Genomic DNA, 21542 nt, shown 5'->3' with positions numbered 1-21542 from the left:
AGGAAAGGAAAGGAAAGGAAAGGAAAGGAAAGGAAAGGAAAGGAAAGGAAAGGAAAGGAAAGGAAAGGAAAGGAAAGGAAAGGAAAAAGGAAAGGAAAGGGAAAGGAAAAGGGGAAAGGAAAAGGGAAAGGAAAGGGTCAGGCCCAGACACTCAACTTGTATCAGCCTCTTATTTTTGACCACACAGTACAATGGGGGATGACCAAACGTGATAAGATTAAAGCATTGGCTCTGCAAAATATCCTTGATTGTGAGAGAAACTGCTAGCCATAAGTTTGATATGATGTTCAGGTTTTCCCAGCCCTGCCATGGACATTTGATTTTTCCTTTTGCTTTCATTTCTAAGCTCTTATTTCTCTTTAAAAAACTCAGTGTTTAAACCTCTTAAATCTTTTACCTGCTGCTTTACCTCAGTGTACCTCTAAGCTGTAGACTTGGCAAGGCGTCCGTCAGCTTGTCAGAGCATTCACTGATCCTTTCGCAGCGGGAAGGAGAGCCCCACCCATCATGAAAAACATCACTCATTGAATTGGCTTTAATTACTTTAAGACTTGGAATGGCTTTTATGGTTTAGCCAGGAGCCATTGAAGAAGAAAGACTGGGAAGCTCATGGGACATGAAAAGATGACTGTAGTTACAGCTTTCCAAAATCATCCATGAAAGTAGTTTCTGTAAGCAGTGAGAAATCTTGTATTAAATGGGAAACACCCCGAGAAACCTGTCCCTGAAGTGTGGCATGAAGAATAAGCAGCTTCTAATAGCCCAGAGGATTTTTATAGGAAGTTTCTGAGAAGGAATCAGCATGGTCTGCTGACTCGTTAAGGTTATTCAGAGTTTGTCGTATGCCACAGATATGCATGTTCTAGGCTCTGCAAGCAGGCTCTTTCTTAGTGACAGAGCAGCGCGGAGACAGTAATTCACAGAAGTAAATAGCAGGGCCAGATGCCTGCACATAAACTTCAGCAGATAGTTTTCATTCAGTGTCAGGCCTTTTACGAAGCTGGGGAAGAGGAAGCCTGCATCTAGACCAGAACTGTGATCTTTCACTCAGTATGTAGTGTTGCGTCATTTAAAATAGTGAATCGGTGTTTTGTTTAGCTGTTCATTCTTGTTTAGTAATATTTACCTTAAGACTTGCAGATCATAAATTCTCCTTTGCAAGCATGCTTGCAGAGTAGCTTCAGAAACAGACTGTTTTTAAAAACTATCTGAAACTGCGAAAAGTTTAGAAAGCTAATTATTGGTAGCATGTATTGAATTGCAGAAAAAACCCTGTTATGTACTTCTCTTAAATTTTTGATTCTGAGAGACACTTAAAAGGAAAAAAGGTAGGTTAAAATGTGGGTAAAATAGATAAATATTTTTGAATGTAACTATTTTACACAAGTGCAGTTACACTGAATTAAGTAAGCTGTAGTTGGAAATTTCTGCACAGTCAATTCAACTCTTCTATATTTCTCACAGATTTGCTCTTTCCCTACTAGGAAAAAGTAGCATTGAGGAAGAGCTATCTTATTTCTGCTGGAAAATAAATTCTAGATCAAATAAGGGTTCACTGCTAAATTCATCCCAGTTTTTAGCAAGCACATTTACATGAAAGTCAACAGAATTGCCTCTAAGTGCACCGGATTACATTTGGTTCACATCATTCATCTTCTTCTGTGGTGGATAATACTTTGTGACATAATCATTTTCTCTACAGTAGCTAATTGTAGTGCCAAGGAACTACAATTTTATAAAGGAGAAACAATAGCAGCAGATAAATATTGTGTTAACAGAGGCTCTTTGTTCTTTCATTCAGCCGGCTTGATTTTGTGCTGTCTGGGGAAGTTACAGCAAGTGAAATAAGAGGAAAATTTTGGTGACATTTTTAATGTAGAAGGAAAAGTTTGTAAAATGAAATGGTTTGTTTTGTTGAAAATCTTTGGTAGAAGCTTCCCCCAGATTGTTTTTTTTCCTTTTAATGTTGAGAAAAGCACTTGAGAGGCAGCAGCCCCCAGCCCTAATGAGAAAGACATGCTTCTAGAGGCTGGCAGCTGGCTGACCACTTCTCATCATACAGTCACTCGGGAGTAGCAGCAACTCACAGGGTATCTTCCTGGTGAGACGCAGGGGGAGGAAGAAGGAGGGAAAGCCCTTGGTGGTCCTCAGGAATGCTTCTCTGCTGGTCTAAACGGTATCGGTTACCTCATCCCCACGTGAGAGGTAGAGTGGCACAGGTTTGTCTGGTGGAGCCCAGTCCTGTGAAAGAGATTCTTTAAGAGGTTTTTATGTATTATGCTGTTGCAGAGAAGCAGTTCCTAGGTTTATCAGCAGCAAGGTATCTCTCAATGCTCGTCAGCACCGCCACTTACTGATTTACCCTGTTTGGGCAGTTAACAGTCCTTAGATGAATTCTCAGCTGCCAGTGAGAAGTGGTTCCCTAAGGCAGGCTTTCAAACCAGCATGAATTAAGAGATGATGGAAGCAAAAAGAATGGCCAGCAAAGTCGTGCCTCGGGACATTGTTCTATGTAACATTTTTCTGTAGACTGAGGAATAACTAGGCATGACTTCAAGCTGTTGTGGCAATCCCTGTGTGCAGATGTGCATACAAGTGTGCATATTTATGTGTGCTCGTGCGCATGTTTCCTTTTTACATTATAGGGTGAGTATCTTTGCTTGGGTTTATCATGGACTGAGTAATTCTAGATCTCTGCAGTTAAAACTAATGGAAAGAGCTACTCAGAGTCTGAGAAGGATGGAAAATTGGAGGGAAAATGGTAACAAAACAAGAAGGAAAAATATTCATGGGCAAAACCATTGAGAACATGTGGATCATTACCTTAATTTAACATTTAACCAAAAATATATAGAATAGCTGCAATGCTTGAGTTCTGCTGCTTAAAATTTCTATTATCTCATTTTGTTATCAGCTTCAAAGAATGCAAACTCTAAATATAGTGCACATTCAGAGGCTCTGAGCCTGTGGTTTCTTGGACAAAATTCCTGTGTTCTTTGTGCTGTAGTCAGCAGTATTAGTCGAGTGAGCAGATATTGACTGTGGTATTCACGTGCAGTGAACCAGAAGCAAGCCAACTCTATAGAGGCTGCTGTCAAACTTGTTGCAGTGGCCTGTGAGGTACTGGACTGTGACAGACTCCTTTTTTTTCAATACAATTCTTCCACTCATGTTAAATCTTGCTTCAAAGAGAACTGAAATGTTACAGTCTTAGCTCTTTTTTTTCCCTTTTCTTTTTTTAAAGTGTACTGGTGAGATTCCTGTGTTGTGAATTGGAAGTTCCTAAAGTGAGAGTAGGTATAAACTCAAAGAAATGTAAGCAATGAGCACATCTGCGGTTTAGGAACACAGAGCATCTTCATCATACTCTCACACAGTCTTTCCCTGACTTAGAATTCATCCTCCCCCAACAAAAACATCAGGTCCTATAATCTTGGAGTATCGATTGAATGTAGTTTAGACTTTTTCTTTCCTAACGGATGAAAAACTGGAAGTTAAATTAATACCTTGTTTCCCTTTTTGTCACCATATAGATATATTTATGCATATGCCTATATTTGTTTGCATATATGTAGCAAAACACAGGCTCCTGAGCTGGTGTCAGCAGTGCTTCTGAGGTGCAGAAAACTAACTAGCCATCCCCTTGCATATTCTCTGTTATATGATGCCAGGGAAAAAACCTCAATGATACCTTTATTTCACTGAAAGGTGAGCAAGTTTGAGCTGGCTCTCTACCAAAATCTCCAATGCTCAGCGAAAGCCTGCTTCCCAGAGAGAGAAGAAAAAAACCGAACAGCCAAAGCTATAGCAAAATATATATATTTTACATATAAAACAGATATATGCAGTGAGAATACTATATACATATAACCCCAGAAACCCCAAATAGCCTCCTAAAAGGGAAGAGGGGAAGGGAGAAGGGAAAAAGGACAAAAAACGGATGCAAAGGGCCAGAAACAAACCAGGTATGCACAATCTAAAAACCCGGTAACCAGCAGGATAAAGAACTGACAAAATCTCACCACTTCCCTTGGGAGAAGCAGGACGGCTGGACACGGCCCAGCACTCTCCCCTCACACATGGCAGATAACAGCAGTCACTGTAGGCCTCAGCTCCAGACAAGCAAGACCGAGACAGGGACCCACCGTTCTCGAACCTCACCGGAAAGGAAGAGAGAGAGGTCTCGCCAGTCGGCTTATTTATACCTCAGGTTATGTGAAGGGATAGCATGGAATACTTCCTTGGTCACCTTCCTAGTTCCTTCCTGGTTACAAGCTGGTCTCCAGGAAGGCCTAGGGTTTAAACTATCACAAAGAAATGTGCTCAATGAGTGTTTTATCTGTGTGCCTCGGGCTAGGCTGGGCCAACATTTATGGCTGATGTTATCGATTAATAGAGGAAACAATTTAAAGAAAAATGTTATGCTGTTTGATTTTCGCTTTTAGGATACATGACCAAGAAATGACTTGGGACCTTATTTTAGAGGAAGGTTTACATTGAAGATGGACCCTATGAAGTTGCCATAAAGAGCAGGTGCTTAATCCCTTCCAGCACTGCAGGTCTAAATTTACAATACACTATGACTGCATTTATAATCAACTTTATAGGGGTGTTGGCAATTTTCTGGAGACTCTGTGGAGGTTAGACACAAATCATAGAATAGATTAGACATAGAATCATAGAATCGACTGGGTTGGAAAAGACCTCCGAGATCATCGAGTCCAACCCTTGGTCCAAATCCAGTNGATACTGTCACAACACTCTAAGATGGGTTTATATAATTATTTCCCTTTCTTTACAAAGCTGTATAAAACTCTTAAAGATTTCTGGGCCAGAGAAAAATAAAGTTTGAATCTTTATTTGAATTCACAGAGTCAACCACTCAAACAAACTTTCCAGCAGAAAATATTTCCTGAGCTAATCTGTGATCTGAAGATGTGCATAATCTGTTTCCAAAATAGCCAGTGAAGTTGCCCATAACACTTGTTTCTTGAGCTTGCAGCGTTCTGCTGACACAGATGCAACAAAGATACATGGAGCCCCTAAGCTGCAGGATCCCTCCTGGACAAAAACATTGATCAGCAATACTCTACTGTAAGCAGAGTTCCTCATTTCACTCATAGGATGAGCATTTTGCACTGTATAGATTGAAACTGTATCTTTCCCACTCAGAGCACTTACCTGGGAAACCACATTTACATTTGAGTCAACCGTCTCAGTCCCTACACCAGTATATTGCACAGGACTTTCTTTCATTCCATTGCATATGATAGAAACTAGAGAAGCAAAAGTTGCAAGGCAGCTCTCACATCACAGAAAAATTGTTTCCTGTGCATCGTCAGTTAATGCAATTGGATTTGCTTCTTGAACTTGAGTATAGACACTGATGATCTGCACATGGGCCAGCAGAGCTGTTAAGATGTCTCTGTTTCAGCATCAGTCCTCTGGCAATGTCTTTAAGGCTAAGTAGAATCATAGAATCGATTGGGTTGGAAAAGACCTCCGAGATCATCGAGTCCAACCCTTGGTCCAAATCCAATCCATTTACTAGATCATGGCACTCAGTGCCACGTCCAATCTGCATTTAAAAATCTCCAGGGATGGTGAATCCACCACCTCTCTGGGCAGCCCATTCCAATGCCTGGTTACTCTCTCTGTAAAGAATTTTCTCCTGATATCCAACTTAAATTTCCCCTGGTGGAGCTTAAGCCCGTGCCCCCTTGTCCTATTGCTGAGTGCCTGAGAGAAGAGACCAACCCCCACCTGGCTAGAACTTCCCTTCAGGTAGTTATAGACAGTGATGAGGTCACCTCTGAGCCTCCTCTTCTCCAGGCTAAACAACCCCAGCTCCCTCAGCCTCTCCCCATAGGACTTGTGCTCCAGTCCCTTCACCAGCCTTGTTGCTCTTCTCTGGACCCGCTCCAGCACCTCAATATCCTTTCTGAACTGAGGGGCCCAGAACTGAACACAATACTCCAGGTGTGGCCTCACCAACACAGAGTACAGGGGAAGGATCACTTCCCTGGTCCTGCTGGCCACGCTATTTTTGATACAGGACAAGATCCCATTGGCCTTCTTGGCCACCTGGGCACACTGTTGGCTCATGTTGAGCTTCCTGTCAATTAGTACCCCCAGGTCCCTTTCTGCCTGGCTGCTTTCCAACCACTCTGTGCCCAGCCTGTAGCGCTGCATGGGGTTGTTGTGGCCAAAGTGCAGGACCTGGCACTTGGTTTTATTGAACTTCATCCCACTGGAATCAGCCCATCTCTCAAGTCTATCCAGATCCCTCTGCAGAGCCCTCCTGCCTTCTAGCAGGTCGCCACTCCCTCCCAATTTGGTGTCATCAGCAAATTTGCTGATGATGGACTCAATCCCCTCATCTAAATCATCAGTAAAGATGTTAAACAGGACTGGACCCAACACAGACCCCTGGGGAACACCACTAGTGACCAGCTGCCAGCTGGATGCAGCTCCATTCACCAGCACTCTCTGGGCCTGACCCTCCAGCCAGCTCCTAATCCAGGAGAGGATACACTTGTCCAAACCAAAGGCAATATGTCCTGAAGCCCATGAGTCAGGAATACAAAGCTTCTGAAGGAATGAATTGACCTATCATCTTCTTGAAAGCATTATTTATGAGGTGTTGTGACCATTGGTGTTAAGGATCAACAGAAAGTTAGGGAGTATTTCACACGAGGGAGAATTTCTAAACATATCAGATTTAAGTGGCTATCTCTTTAAAGATACACATCTTTGAGTCTTGTAACTCCTGTTGAAATTCAGCCTAGATTTATCATGCCTTTTCCACTGGCCCATGGAAGGAAAGATTGATAGTCTAGTCCAGTTTATAGAGGCCACCAACGCAAATAGCCCCATTTAACAACATTGTAGACAGATTTGGCAGGGGAGGGCAGGAGCTGAATGACCAGGGGCAATCAGGTGTTCTCTCTTTCACCCTGGAAGATCACTATCAGCGTATGTCATCAGGACACTACCAAGGAAGCTTTCATAGCTGCCTCTGTCTTTTGCCATAGTCATTCCTTGGACACCACGCTTCCATCCTTTTCTGGGAACTGTGTTTCTACTCCCGTGATTAGATTGAATTGCAAGGTGCCGAAGGAGCAGATGGGTAGGTTGTCCTGCTTGTGCAGGTATATTCCATGTTGGCAAGTTTGTTCCCCTTAAGGTTTTCATCTGCACGCCTAGCTACCTACTCTGTTTAGAGAACTAATAATATAGATAATGCATTTACCTCAAAGACTTCAAAACTGAATGTACTACTTCTCCAAAAAATGTGCAGCCAGAACACTAATTTGCTTTATACTTAGTGTTTGTTTTCCCCTACAGTCACATTAAAAGTGGTGTTTTCACCCATTTCTGGTTCTTGAGGTTGTTCAAAGTTACAGCTTTGCCCAGGAAATGCTTTTTTAAATCCATTTTTTCACACAAATAGAACAATAATAGTAGTGTGAAGCCTTTATCTTTTGTTTCTTCTGGGGGCTATGGTGTTCCAGCCATTATATATTCACCATTTGTGAGAACTAACTTGCAGTCTGGACTACATAGCAGCAAAATGGCTTTCGGTGCCTGAAGGATCAAAAAGAAGCTGGCCTGACTGAGACAAGACTTCTCAGACCAACAAAAGAACTGAGTGTTTTCCTCATCTTATTTCGTTGCACCTGAGCCAGCTCCCATACCTGGACCTTCGATACTGGCAGAGAAAATATGAGAAATGACTGTTAGCAGAATATCTTTCTTCCCCCCTCCAAACTTAGCAGCATTCACCTTTGATGTAAGTGGTGCTTCATATACCCGTGAATCCTACTCCTCTCATGGATATTGCTCCTTATCCATGACTTGCACACCTGCTATTTGTGGTGGTACTTTGAGGATAGGAGAAGCTTGGAAGCTGTTGTGTTTTCATAAGGTCACTCCTTGACTTGCAGTCCTGGGTACAGCATAACGTGTGCGCTGTACAGCTGGTATTGTCACTCAGGTGTGCTCTTAAAGTGGATTTTCTTCCCCAAATCATATATTTGTCTTGGGGAAGGGGGAGGAGGCATTTCAGAAAATAATCTGTGTATTTTATACAGAAATGTGTATATATATAATTTTATAGAGGAATTTCTGTACATCTATATAAATTATTTTTTTCTGCTGCAAGTAGTAGTGTTAGATGAAAAATTCTAGCTGGTACTCTCTGTCCAGTAACAGTCACTAATCCTTGTGAATATCAATTTTAGGCTGTCTGCTTATGTTAGTACAGAGATTTGAAGCAAATCCAACCATACGTCAACAGAAATGATTAATGCTGAACCTTCACATCACAGTTTCTGTCAGGATTGTAGTCCTTTAAAGTTAGAATTTTAGTCAAATGTTCCCTTCACAACCAAATCTGGGTAGTAAGTACAATAGGAGAGACTTTTAATGACTGAATTTGTCTTTTGTTATTGCCAAAGTGTTTTTGTTTTAAACAGTGAAGATATTATTTTAGCACATAAAAGCAGAATTAAAGAAAAGATTTCTCTCTTCCCTAAATCCCAGTTTAGTAATATTGTGGATGTGACTTACGGTAGGCACTAGAAATGAAAGGGTTTGTTTTACTTTGGTTTTGAAATTGTGAAAAGAGTGTTTCTTGGCATCACAGAAAATACGTTGAGGACTGTTCATTTGAGGTAACATGAGAGGCTTTTTGGGGGCTTTGTCAGGAGAAGGAACACCTGCCTTAATTAAGGGAAGAAGAGAAGCTGAAATTTGCTGGAACAGTAGTGGAAATTTGCTGAAACAATAAGTGAGCATGGCAATCTTGAGTGCGAGGTAGGGAGGTTTAAAAAATCATCAGTGAATGAACGAAATGAGGAGAGAGGTACTTAAGTCCTAAAAGTGCTAAAAGCTTAATTCACTAAAAATTTAAAACCATTAAATTATGGGAGTAATAACACATTAATTGAAAATACTGTTTTGCGAGAGAACAGAGTATTTGTGAAATTCATATATCAGTTGATTTCACAGTTTGATTTTACTGTATGGGTCATACCCACAAGAAAATCTTCCTGTGAATAGCACATGAGTTTTGTTGAGTTTTAGGACCAACATCAAGCTCTTCTTTCTGGTCAGGTAATCCCCCCTGGTGGATGCAGTAATCTGGTCCTCACACTACGGCAGTGGATCTCAAGTAACAATGCTGTTTTTCTATGGAGAGTATTGCTGCACATAGGCAGGAGCACTCTTTGCATGCAGATAGCATCCTCTTCTGATCTGTGAATGGTAGAGAGAGAAAGGAAGAGTAATCGTAGAAATCATTTCAACCCTCTTCGCTTTGTCCCATTTGGTTTTTTCTTCTCCCAGTCCTTCATACATGTATGTATGTATGTGTACCTTCTCTGTCCTACATAATGACTTCAAGGTTATTTTTTAAAGAACTTCAGGCATTTCCTGAATGTTTTTGAACCAGTTCACCATTTACCGGTATATTGCTTTTATAGAAGTCGTCTTTGATGAGTTTTTTGTCACATGCCCCACTGAAGTTTCAGTGTACTCAAGCACTAGAAAAGCCAGTATTTGAGAGTCTTTGTTTTCTTTGTTGAGCTGTTTATTTTGCTTTCTTCCCACACAGTTCCCTGGCCTCACTCTGACAACTGCTTTTCTGCATGAATTACATTCCTCGGGGCCGCAAGTCTCCTAATTCTTCCAGTCGATTTGATTCCTGCCTGTGTGATTAGTCCTCTGCTTCAACACACAGTTGGTCTTTGCCAAGCAGGCTGCTTGCTAAGTGCCTTTAACATGAAGACCTAACTACATTTTTTAACCTCATTAGTCTGTAGGGCACTGCTTCATTCCAGCTTAATAACATGGCCACTATTGAATCATCACTTGCTCTAAAACAGGTTACAAAAAGGTTACCTAAGTTGTCTGGTTTTCTTTTTGTATGACTGTGCTTTTGCTGGATAAGCTTTTTTAGCACATGTCCATTTTTAGCATGTAAGTTGCTTTTTGAAAAGAGACCCATCGACTCTACTGAGGTAGATTTGTAATGTTAAGAAATTTTGTATTTGTATGTTTAAAAAGAAACTCAGCACCTATGTGGAAATAGAAAGACTAAGTAATAAAACTAGTAAGAAAATGTGGTTTTGGAAAAAAATGGTAAGAAGGACCCTAAGATTAGCTCAGCTTCTTAGAGACTGGTGCTAATAACACCAAGGTTGTGGGCTTGATCCCTGTATGGGCCATTCACTAAGAGATGGACTCAATGATCCTTGTGGGTCCCTTCCAGCTCAGAATATCCTGTGAAATTAATATCTATGCTGGTAAGGCTTGGCAGAACTGATAAAAATTTCCTACTTGTTTCAGCTTTAGAATTACAAAGGCCTCATCCTCACCAATTTAAATACAGACTTCTCACTGTAATGCTGGATTTACAGCAACGCGGCCACGGTCTGCCTGGCTTCACTTTGTCTTGTGGGTTCAATTTTTAGCTGAATGTATTGCCACTAAAATTTAGATTTCAGTTGCAATCGTGTATAAACTCGAATGGAAAAGACATTACAGGACTTCCAAATATTGTAGAGGCAGTAAGGAAAAAAAGTTTTCTAAGAAGACAGTGTTACCAGGGAGCCGGGGGAAGAAAGGAGGCACTAGGTCACATGCCACTTGTGATGGTGCATTTGTGCAGTTGCATAGCACAGCCACTCAGATGGTGAGACTTCATGATTAATGGTGTTTATTCTTGACAGAAGCCTCCTTTATTTATCTGCAATACAGTTTAGTGATTTTATCAGTCACCTGAATGAAAAATATTCAGTCATACCAATATTGCAGTGTAAATTGAGTAGAGTCACTTTTTATTATATCTTTCAGCCTTATCATCTGCACAGTAATTTTCTAGCAGGGGTTTGATATAGAAAGGCTGGATTTAGCTGTACTTGACACAAAGCCTCTTCAATTTCCCCTAAAAGTTCAGGCTACTCTTAGAAATGTGTATAAATATATATATATAAAAAACCCTCTTATCCAAGCAATTTCAGGATTTGAAAGACTAAAGATAAAATGCACAAACCTGGATGTGAGAAATGTTGTTCATATGAAAACATCTAATAACTCTGAAGCCACTGGTGAAATGCTCTTTAGTGTTTAAGCTTGTGGCTTAGTGCAGTTCTTTTTGCATGGCTACGTAGTCTGACTTTCTTCTAATCAATCATCATCCAACTCCAATCAGCATACAGGCAGAGCCTATCGTTCATCCTGGGTGTAATTTCAGAGTTGAAGACTATAATGGCCACATACAGCACATTAGTCACTGCGATAACAGCTAGTGGCACTCCTGAGGAAGGGGGAGGACGGGGGAGAAGGGGAATAAAATTCTTCTCATTCTCACAGTGCATTAGTGAAATAGGAGCAAATGTTAAACAAATGTTTATTCAATTAGCTGACTTAACAACATTAAGTGTGAGAAAGCTTCTGACACTCCTTTTTTTTAGGGAGGGGAGGAAGAGGCAACGGAAGGGAGAAAGGGGTACATGAATGCAGTCAGAATTTATATATGCCCACATACACATTTGATGATGCCTCTGTGGTTAAACACTTCAAGAGATGGCAGGCTCTGCCTGTAACCTAGAGGAGGCTAAAATTTGAATAGCAAATGAGACCACCTTTAGTGCATCGAAAGAGAATTGCAGAGCAGAGAAGTTTGCTGTAGGAATGCAGCTGGCAATTTTGCTGCCCAGTCTATTATTACTAACAACAGATAATGAGTAGGCTGTAGAACTTTCAGATTTTTCTGCTTCTCTTTGTGCTACTGTATAGTTTGAAGAGGAAATGGTGTGTGGAGGTCCATGGCAGCCTTATTCAAATAACATTTGCTTGGACTGTTCATCTGTTTTATATTCGTGATGATGATTTCTGCATCAAATGCAGCATTGATATATTATCCTCAATATATTAATGACCACAGGTCAGTAGATTTGGAATCAGCTGAAGGCAGGGGAGGAAAAATTTACCAGCACTGAGGTTGGGCTGTGCTATGAAGCTATAAGGTCTTACTTTACCTATAGTTCATAGAAGTCAGCACAAACTGAGCAAAATAAGGCAATGCTTGTGTAAGGCTCTAGCCAAAGGAAGTGATGAAAATCACATTGTATCTTGTTAGCATTACTTTTATTTACTGTTTACATTACTGCAATGTCCAACAGCTCTGTACAGGATGGGAGCTCTGCTGAGTGTTGTGCAAATACAAAAAGCTCTGCCAGGAAGAGCTCACAGTTGGACCTCTTTGGCAAATGAACTCTGGTGAGTCAGCACTGACGGCCTTGGGAGTTACCAGCCCCAGCTGTTTTCCTCACCCTGGGGATTATCCCTTGTTCCTCAGCAGGGTTGTGTGCCTTTGCCCTGTTTACAGTCTGGCAGCTTTGCTCTGGCTCCCTGAAACAGAGCAATGAAGTGGTTAGAGGCAGAGAGATGTGATGCCTATGCTGGGAGGGGCACCGGCTGGGTAGTTGGAGGCTTACCCAGCTTACATAGCTGCCACAAAATTTGCAAGATAACCTCTGCAAGAAGCCTAGAAGGCAAGTGGCATTTGGAGGGAGTAGTTATAGTTGTTCACTTTTTTGTATGTTTGCACCCTTTGTGCAAGCAAAGAAATTGCCAAGTAAATCCATGTAATCCTCCCCTAGTCACTGATTTCTTTGCAGCATCCTGAGAAAGATTTGGAGAAAGGAGAGGCAAGCTGGGATGCTCTGTATGCAAAGACCAAGTGGGCAGTGTTTCAGAGGAGTGCCAGAGGCAGTGACAATGGTGGATGGGTGGACAGAAGGAAGAGGAAAAAGAGAGGCAGGTTGTTGTGGGGGAGATTACCATTGTGTGAGGAGGAGAACAAGCAAACTGGACTTGAGAAATACTGGGAGACACTAGATAGTTTTATTTGCATTTTTCATAATGAAGGAAATAAATCAGTCAAAACTCTATCAGCATATACATTTAAGGAATATATATCAAGATTCCAAGTCAAGACTTGTGTAATGAAGTGAACGTACCTTTACTCCATGGCATGTGAAGCAGCAGTTGCTTGCTGTAGTCAGTACAGGTGTCACTGTGGGCTGAAGGTCACCAGTGTTACAGGTGACCTTATGTAAACAACATGTTAAATAATGGCATGAATATTCATTGCTTTTCATGACATAAACTCTTCTTGAGGGAATCCACAAGCTGATGGCTGGGTTATTTATGAAGTATTACAAGTAGCAGAGGGTGCATGTAAAAAACCTGGATCTGTGTTCAGGCAGTCTGTCAGTTGAAAAATAGGAATACAGTCACTGACTAAGGATTTAGTGCCCTGATTAATGTAGCCAATTTTTAACTGTAACTCCATAATGTTAACACTTCCCAAAGAAGGAAAGGGGAACCAGAGTAATAATCTTTTGCTGTCGGTCATCACATAATTGTCATGCATGATTTCCAGCCCCATGAACATCTCTTGTGCAGTCATTTGTGTCTTTTTTCTTTTCTGCAATGATACCTTTTAACTTTATGAGGGAGAAACTTTTTGTTCTAACCCCAAGTAAGGTTATTTGTATATTTTAGGAATTTACATATCAAAACTGCACACATTTTGGAAGGCATTGTCTTTGCCTCAGTGAGAAAATATTAATAACATAGGATCTCTTGATCTGACCTTTCCACTGTAGAACATTTTCTGAGTGCTTTACCACAATTTTACACATGGAGAAACAGCAGATGAGGAAGACAGCAAACTTATGCAAGGTGACAGCCAATAAGTGATGGAAACCAAACCAGAGCCTGTGTACCTTAAACCCTGATCTAGCTCCTCTTATGCATGAACTACATAGACACTGACCCATTCATGGTTTATTTGAACATATATTTACCGAATGGAAGGTTGCTACCAAATCAGATTCTGTGACTCACTTTCCCATACTGAGTACCGTTCCAGTGTGAATTTTGGAGGAAAAGTGAGCAAATATTCACTAGGTGTTGGAACATGGAAAACTATATAGGAAATCAGGAGGGTTTTTTTTTTTCATATCAGGACTTAAACATGTTCTTTTTTTCCTTCTTCTTCATTTCCACCATTAAGAAAATATAGTTAACAGTGCTTACTCTTTTGCAGCACTTGAGGTGTTTTACATGAACTGTGCTCTGACATTTTCATGTATTCATATAATTCTTTAAATGTTCAGAATCAATTGCTTAGTTTTCCTAAGTCCAAGAATGCGATATAGCAGCTTTGAGGCAGTGAGTGATTTTAGGGGAATGAACTGCCTATTTTAAGATGCAAATTCAAAAAAAAAAAAAGTATTAAAAGTTATATTATTGATTTCTCATACTATATATTTATGAGTTTGGTTGTTTACCAATTGAATTGGAAGTGCAAAGAGAAAAAGAACTTGCATTTTAAAAATGCTCAGTACTGGCCTCAATCTCCTTGCATTGAAGTCTCAAAGCTCAATTTTCTTAATATAAAAAGCTTTTATTATTAGCCAGTTATTGACTGCTGGTGCTCAAGATTCAGTCTGTACAAAGAACTGTGGCATTAAACATACAATACAAATTTAACATAGGAGATATTACCAAAGGAATTGAGCCATGTGCTTTAGAAGAGGAGTCACTACATACCAAGAAAGTCCTTATTGTTTGTTCATCTTCCAGGATCTACTAGAAATAAAAGTGTTCATGTTTTGTCTGCAGACGTCAGAAGAATATTACAGGAAAAGAAAAAAGGAAAAAGAAAAAAGAAAAGTATCATAGGCAGTTTAAAGAGTTGAATATTTTTCAATTCTTCAGGCAGGACTGAATTGAACAGTTATCGGAGAAACAGTGTGGATATCATTGCTGTGAGAGTTATGCCATCAATGGTTGCTCCAGCATTGAATAACGTACTGTTAAATGATTAAATATCGAGGTTTGAACTTTGACACTTTCATAATATAACAAGATGGATGAAAAGGCAATAATAAATTAGGTTATGTTACAATATTTCATCCGACTTCGTTGACAAGCTTTGTTCTGTGAGATAGATTATTGTTCCATCTGTAACCTCAGCTCAGTGTCATATTTACAATGTTATAGTTAAGAATCACTTGCTGTTTTCAATATAAATGTATTTTTCAACAGATTCATAAAAGAGCCATTTAAAAATTTATCAGGACAAAACTTGGCATTAAGATTTCCAGTCCTGGAGTTATAGTTTCCTTTAAAATCAGAAAGGGCTTAAATCACCATGAATTTTTTTTTCTTTTTTAAAAATGTTGTGCTTAGAAGAGGCTTTTGCCCAAGCACAGCTTAAAGTTATTTGGAAACGATTTATGACAGATCACTTCTCTAACACCAAACCAGCCTCAGAATTTTCATCCAGATTTTCCTGTGACACAGACCTTTGTGGCTGTCTCGAGTGGCTTTACATCTGCTTCCAGAAAAATATTGCTATTGAAGAATGTGCTCTGATGAGTGGCAGGGTCATGGAGCCAGCTGTAGTTTTCACAGTTGCAAGCGATATAAGAACAGGGACAATTTGCACTGTATTGATATTTTGGTATGTCTTAAAATAGTTCAAGGACTCCAAAGCAAGCTAAGTACCCTGAGGCCACCAATTGGCCATAATGGTCTTGAGCAACCTCACCTGAGACCTCTACCAGCACTTCATACACCCAGGAGCCCCTTTTAAGCTGAGCTGCCTGATCTGTGTTGTAGGTAGTGCCTATTTTTGGTCCTGTCCTTGGCTGAGCTCATGACCCTCCCTGTAGGTAGCTGTTCTGGATGGAGCCCTCAGAACCATGGTGTAGTTTGTCTTCTCTCCTGTCTTTGTCCCTATCTCCTTCTGCGCTTGGCTGGCCCAGCCCAGACCTGGTTTGTTACTTTGCCTTGTCTCAGACTGCTGATAGACTGTGTTGCCAGCACCTGGCTCTTGTCACTCAGCTCAGATCTGGTGGCACAGGGTGCACTGCTTGTGCATGGCTCCTGGCTTGCCTTCTCTTAGGGAGCAACTGGCCCTTGCTGCTCACCAGCACCCTGAACTGGGTCTCTTTTCTTCCCATCCCCTCCTTCAATTTCTGGGCTAACCACTCTAACTCAGTTACATGGATAAATCCATGTAAGATAGTATCATGGACTTTGGGCTGATCCTCTGCCTGGCTCTTCACTAGGTCTATGTGAATGATATAACTGTATGACTGGAAAAAGTGTTCCTGAATCTTGTCAGTATGGCACTGAGAGGGTGGTTGAAAGGCCTTGTAGTCAACAAGCACTGTGTTGGCTTACCTACCTGGGGACTTTCACCTCTAGTCATAGCCAGACAGCAGTATTTCAGCTGCACAAGTTGAGTGCTCCATTAGTACCAAAGAAAGGGATAGGATTTGAGTTCAGACAATCTGATCTTCTTCATTGTAAAACTGGCTAACACTTAAGTAAAAAAACAGCCTAAAGTACATGGTAGGAGCCCCCCATTCCCAGTTCTCTCTGCTTATGGAAAGAATTATCCCTTTCAGGATAATACTAGATAAAGATCTGTGCATGCAGATCATTTTGAAATACATATAGCTTGTTCATGCTTGCTGCATCATCTCTCAGGTTCCCATGATCTTCCTTTCCCAGTTATAAAAGGGCTGTATGGGCTGAAAAGGAAATTGTACTTGGTTAGCTTTTTGTGGTGGTTAAAATCCAAGCCGGCTGCTAGGCAGTCGTCTTGTGCAGATTTCATCTGTTGCAGCTGTAAGCAACAAAACAAAATGACACACCATTTTCATGACCAATAACTGAAATCTTACATATAGCTCACCTGTGGTTCAGCAGTGGTCAGAAAAAAACATTTGAAAAAATCTCTGGCTTCACACGCTTTGTGATTTACCATACTCTGCTCACAGCTTCTGAACTGGTGTGACCATGTAAATTTTTAATATTGTCCAGACACCTCTGTAACATTCATCAAAAAAGAAGTGTCATGACTAATAGGAAAAAAATACACCTGTTTGCCCTTACACTGATCTCACTGCCTCAGCACGTGTGAGCCATTTGCCTGCTGAGTAGTTGAGATTTCCCAGAGCATCGGAGTCGGGACAGGAAGAAGCTGGCAGGCTGGATATAAGTGGGGAGTGGGAAGTCTTGTGTTAGATATGGAAGCTGTGTGGCACGCATGATATTTTGCCTCTTTAGCAGCGAGCAGGAAGGCCTTCTGGACAGAAAGGAGGAGACTCCTTCACAGCCAGCCCTGTTTTCTGTTCCTTCTTATTTATGTCAGGGTTGTAGATATAATCAAGGCTACTGAGAAAATAATAAAATCATCCTAATGTAACAGGATAAAAATTAGTGATGAAACACAGCCATAGGATCTCTTTTACACACAAACCTGGAGATCTCCAACTTCAAGTATGTATTGAAAGTATGATAGGCTTTGTATTAAATTTGAGTTGAGTTTGGAGGATCTCTAGGAATAGACACAGGGGACCCAATTCAGAAAACAGCATGCATCTGCTTCGCTCCCTCCCTAATGTTTTCTGAGTATGTCATTTAACAGGAAAACCCCTGCACAGGAGAGGATGCAGAGCAAGTTCTCCCTCTCAGGCTTTACAGGTGAGGCAGAAATTTTCAAGCAGTATCACTGAAAATCTCCTTGCCTCTTCTTACGCTGAAGCATCATTGCATCCCATGAAGTAGCGTCAGACCCAAGGCACACCACCATTTGCCAGGACACACAACTAGATCGCAGGACGTTTGGCTAAAGAGTCCTGAGTTTGAAGGAGAGTCCCCAGCTTTTTACCCTGCTCATGGCAGCAGAGTTGGACTAGATGACCTGTAAAGGTACCTTCCAACCCAAACGATTCTGTTGTTCTATACATGTGAAATAAAAACTGTTAGGGGATAGACTGCCAGCCAAATCTGAAGATTTGATTTGCTCGTCACTGAATGAGTGTCTGCAGAGCCACTTCTGGGCTGTACTGTTTACTGTTTACAGAACAAAAGTCATTCTTTAGTGGTACACAATGAAGTTACAAAGCAACAGTAAGGGTGTTTGGCTGCACTCTTTCTAAAAGTCACATTTTAGTTTGAAGGAGGGAGTTAATACTTGTGAAAGATGTTCATAGTGAAGTTTAATCACAGAGGGAAAGGAAAGGAAGAATATGTGACGTTTATTGGAATAAATCAGGATGACTCAAACTGTGGGACTGAGAACAGATGAAGGCATGAGAGAAAAGGGGTCTGTGAGGAGAGGAGGCTCTGGAAACAGAGGATCGAGAAAAGTCTAGTCTGAAAGTGAACAGAGAAGTTAGAAGCATGTTAAAATCAGATGCTGGAGAGAAATTGAGACATATCAGAGTCCAGAGCTGGGAATTCTGTGTGGAATCTGATGACTATTTTTGCCTCAGATAATACTGTTTATATGTCTGCTGTTATTGAAGTTACCCAGGTCAGTGTCCTTTCCCTAGCATCCTTGGAAAACTGAGGAGCTCAGAGGAGCAGACAGAGAAAGAGGCAGGGCTGGGGAGAAGGAGAAGCGGTTGAGTCCTGGTGTCCTTGAATGGCTCCTGTTGGATACAGAGAGAGAAGCTGACAGCCTGGCTCTTAATCTTGCTCCTGCAGCAGCATTTGGCTGTTGGCCAGCTGGAGAGTGAATCACTGAGGTTGATACAGACTTTCAGCCTTCTTGCATAAGCATTTGAACAGTTTTCTGTTCAATATGCACCAGATGAGGCCAGGGCTTCTGCCTGCCTGCATGGTTTTTGTGTTCCTAACTCTGAGTTGAGATCACATTAAAAAAAAATAAGACTTGTAAAATGACATCCAAACTTAGTTTCTTTGTTAATCTTGTATTAAATTTGCTATACTACTGTATTTTCCTCACTGCCAGGATGGGAAACTCACTCTGTAATGTGATATTCAGCTGTAGTATTTTTGCTTCCTACATCGCCATGAGTTTTAAAGCTCCTGCCTACCACATTTGGCATCATAGGGAACCACGAGACAGCAAATGCTCCATGGCTGGTGCGGTTTCACAGTAGCAAGATTAAAAATGCGCTTCCACTGTAAAACAAAGGTACTTTAAAACCATGCAGAGAAAAAGTTCTCTGAAAAAAGATGTCTGTTTTGCACGATGGTGGAAAATGCCTTCTGGTTTCAGGTTCTCGGTGCATTTTAAATATGGTGAAGGTGTACTAGTGAGGGGTTAGGCTTCATCTGGGTCACTTGCTTGGGTGCCAGAGGAGTGATTGCACAGCTGGTACCTGCTGCACAGAATGAATGCAGCTCTCTAACAAACTTTGGAGCTAGGAGGTAATTTCATATGGGAAGGCTAAACAGGCTTACCTTGTAGAAAGCTGTAGGAGTGCAAGAAACAAAAAAGTCAAATAGGGAAGGGAAAAGGAAGAGAAAAACACATCAGGAGAAATCTTCATTCTTCAGGTTTTATGAGCTCTCATGGATTTAGTAGCAGGGAAGCTGGCATCATGTTAGGAATTCATGACTTTGATCACTGCCCCACTCATATTGCTAGCATTTCTGAGCTGATGGCAGGGTAGAATTGGCTCCTACATAGAATTGGCCTTTTAGGTGATGACAACTACCTCCATTGATCATGTAATGTGTATGGTAAAGGAAAAAAATACATTTCTTGTTTGATTACTCCTTGTAAGCCAACAGCATCAAAGGAACAGCCTGCCCTCACTGCTCTCACAGCTGCTGCCTGTGTCTGTGCTGTATATATGCTAAATTAATTGGAAAAACAGGGACAAAAAGGCATTTAGTTCGGGTCAACCAGTTGGACTACAGCAAATGCATGACAGGCTTAATCATTGTCTTTTGCCAAAGAGCACGTTGGCAAGGGCAGGCACTCCAACCCCCTTCTGATGAAAACTGGACTTTTTCCAGTGCCTTTGGAGATGGGATGCTGTTAGAGAAAGGTCTCCACGCAGATCCCAGACGCTGTCATATCGACAGGGTGGGTTGATGGGGAGGGTTACGGCAGGTTATTTATCTTTCGTCAGCTGTGAACTCAGCTTTCAGCCTTGGTTCATCACAGCTTCACACACATAGCATGAGAGGGCACCACAGCTCTCCCTTCACAAAAATGAGGTAGTTAATAATGGGGTCTTTTTAAAAGGCATTGGTCTCTGGCGCCATGCTAAAAACAAACATATGTGGCAATCTTTCTTCCTTTGCCACCAAGTTTTGTGTATTTCTAATGGGAAGGGACAGCAAAAAAAAATGGTCCAAAGGAGCATACAGTCTTAGTAGTTTACAAAGCTTGGGTTTTCTGGGATTATTTCTATATAAACATGCATCTTGGACTTTCTGGAAAAGTAAGCTGGCAAATGAAAGGAGTGGATGCAGTGTGGCTCTCAAAGCTCCTTTTTCAATAACCACATGGTTTTGAAGATGTAAATGATTCAGTATGTCTTCCATATTTCAGTAAGAATTACTACATAGTATACAGGGTGCATATTTCATACTAATTAAAGTGATTTTCTCTTAAACTCCTTGGAGAAAAGGTATTGAAGTATGTAAAGCTTAAACCAAATATAAAATCATGTTAAAATTGGTCAGAGAAATGTTGGTAATAATCAGTACAGAGAAGAATTAATTTCCTATCCTTTTTCTTTCCAGGCAGTTGACTTCAGTACATGTGCAACTTAGTCATTATTCTTCAAGAAATGAATGTTGTGTTGCCTTTACAATGTTTTTCTTTATTGCATACATAACCTGACTGTTTTTTGTTTATTTTTGTTCCTTTTTTCTTCCAGGCCTTCTGCCTTATCTAGTAGCCCAACATACTCAGAACTTCCATTCCTTAGAATTTCCCCGCACCGAAATCCTGCTGCAGCATCAGAATCTCCCTTCAGCACACCTCACCCATACATTAACCCCTACGTGGACTACATCAGGTCCCTGCACAGCAGCCCGTCCCTCTCCATGATCTCAGCAGCCCGTGGACTCAGCCCAACAGACGGTGGGTTAAGATAGGCTTCCTGTTTTCTGTCATTGTAGCAACTTAAGTTATATTAATCTTGTCAACATTTTTCCCCCTTGTTCAAAGCAGCTTCAGCAGATTTGTCAGACATATTCATTATGTCATAAATGTTTCAATACTTCATCAGCCGATCATGGCTCATTTGTACATCTCACAAACGTTGAAACTTCAGGGAGAAGGAAAAAAATAAGCCTATCCTCATTTAAAATTTATGCTGGAAGGGTGGTGTATGTCTTGTGGTATCTTTTGTTTGTGGAGCTGACCTGGGGTGTGATTCTGATCTCCCAAAAAATCCACTGTATCTGCACTAAATTGAGCCAGATTCTTTTTGAGTGTACATCAGTGTATGACTATGGAGTTCTTCAGGTGCAAAAGTCTTGTTAATTAAAATAGTATTTTTCAATCATACAAAGCGTGCACTGGCTCATTATACTTAGTAGTTCTGTTAGTTATGTAGAATTATTTCGGTTTATCCTAGCCAACAATATGGCAAAATGAAATGATGCTTATGTAGAAATGGCTGATGATCAGGACTGTCCCTTTTAGTCTAAATGGTGGGCAGTATAATTGAAAT

At 40.9% G+C, this 21542-nt stretch overlaps 1 protein-coding gene across 3 annotated transcripts in view; it reads left to right on the top strand.

Annotated features, from left to right (window-relative positions):
* GLI3 (GLI family zinc finger 3) overlaps window positions 1-21542 on the top strand; it is a 210545-nt gene that overhangs the window by 117966 nt on the left and 71037 nt on the right. For all 3 annotated transcript variants that reach the window (XM_018075744.1, XM_018075746.1, XM_018075745.1), the window contains one exon: window positions 20742-20947. In XM_018075744.1, the coding sequence (XP_017931233.1) occupies window positions 20742-20947 (206 nt within the window). The remainder of the gene's footprint in view (window positions 1-20741; window positions 20948-21542) is intronic.

The sequence above is a fragment of the Manacus vitellinus genome, unplaced genomic scaffold (genome assembly GCF_001715985.3).
Source record: "Manacus vitellinus isolate BGI_N305 unplaced genomic scaffold, ASM171598v3 scaffold_3_pilon, whole genome shotgun sequence".
Taxonomy (NCBI): domain Eukaryota; kingdom Metazoa; phylum Chordata; class Aves; order Passeriformes; family Pipridae; genus Manacus; species Manacus vitellinus.
This window is presented reverse-complemented; position numbering and strand designations above follow the sequence as displayed.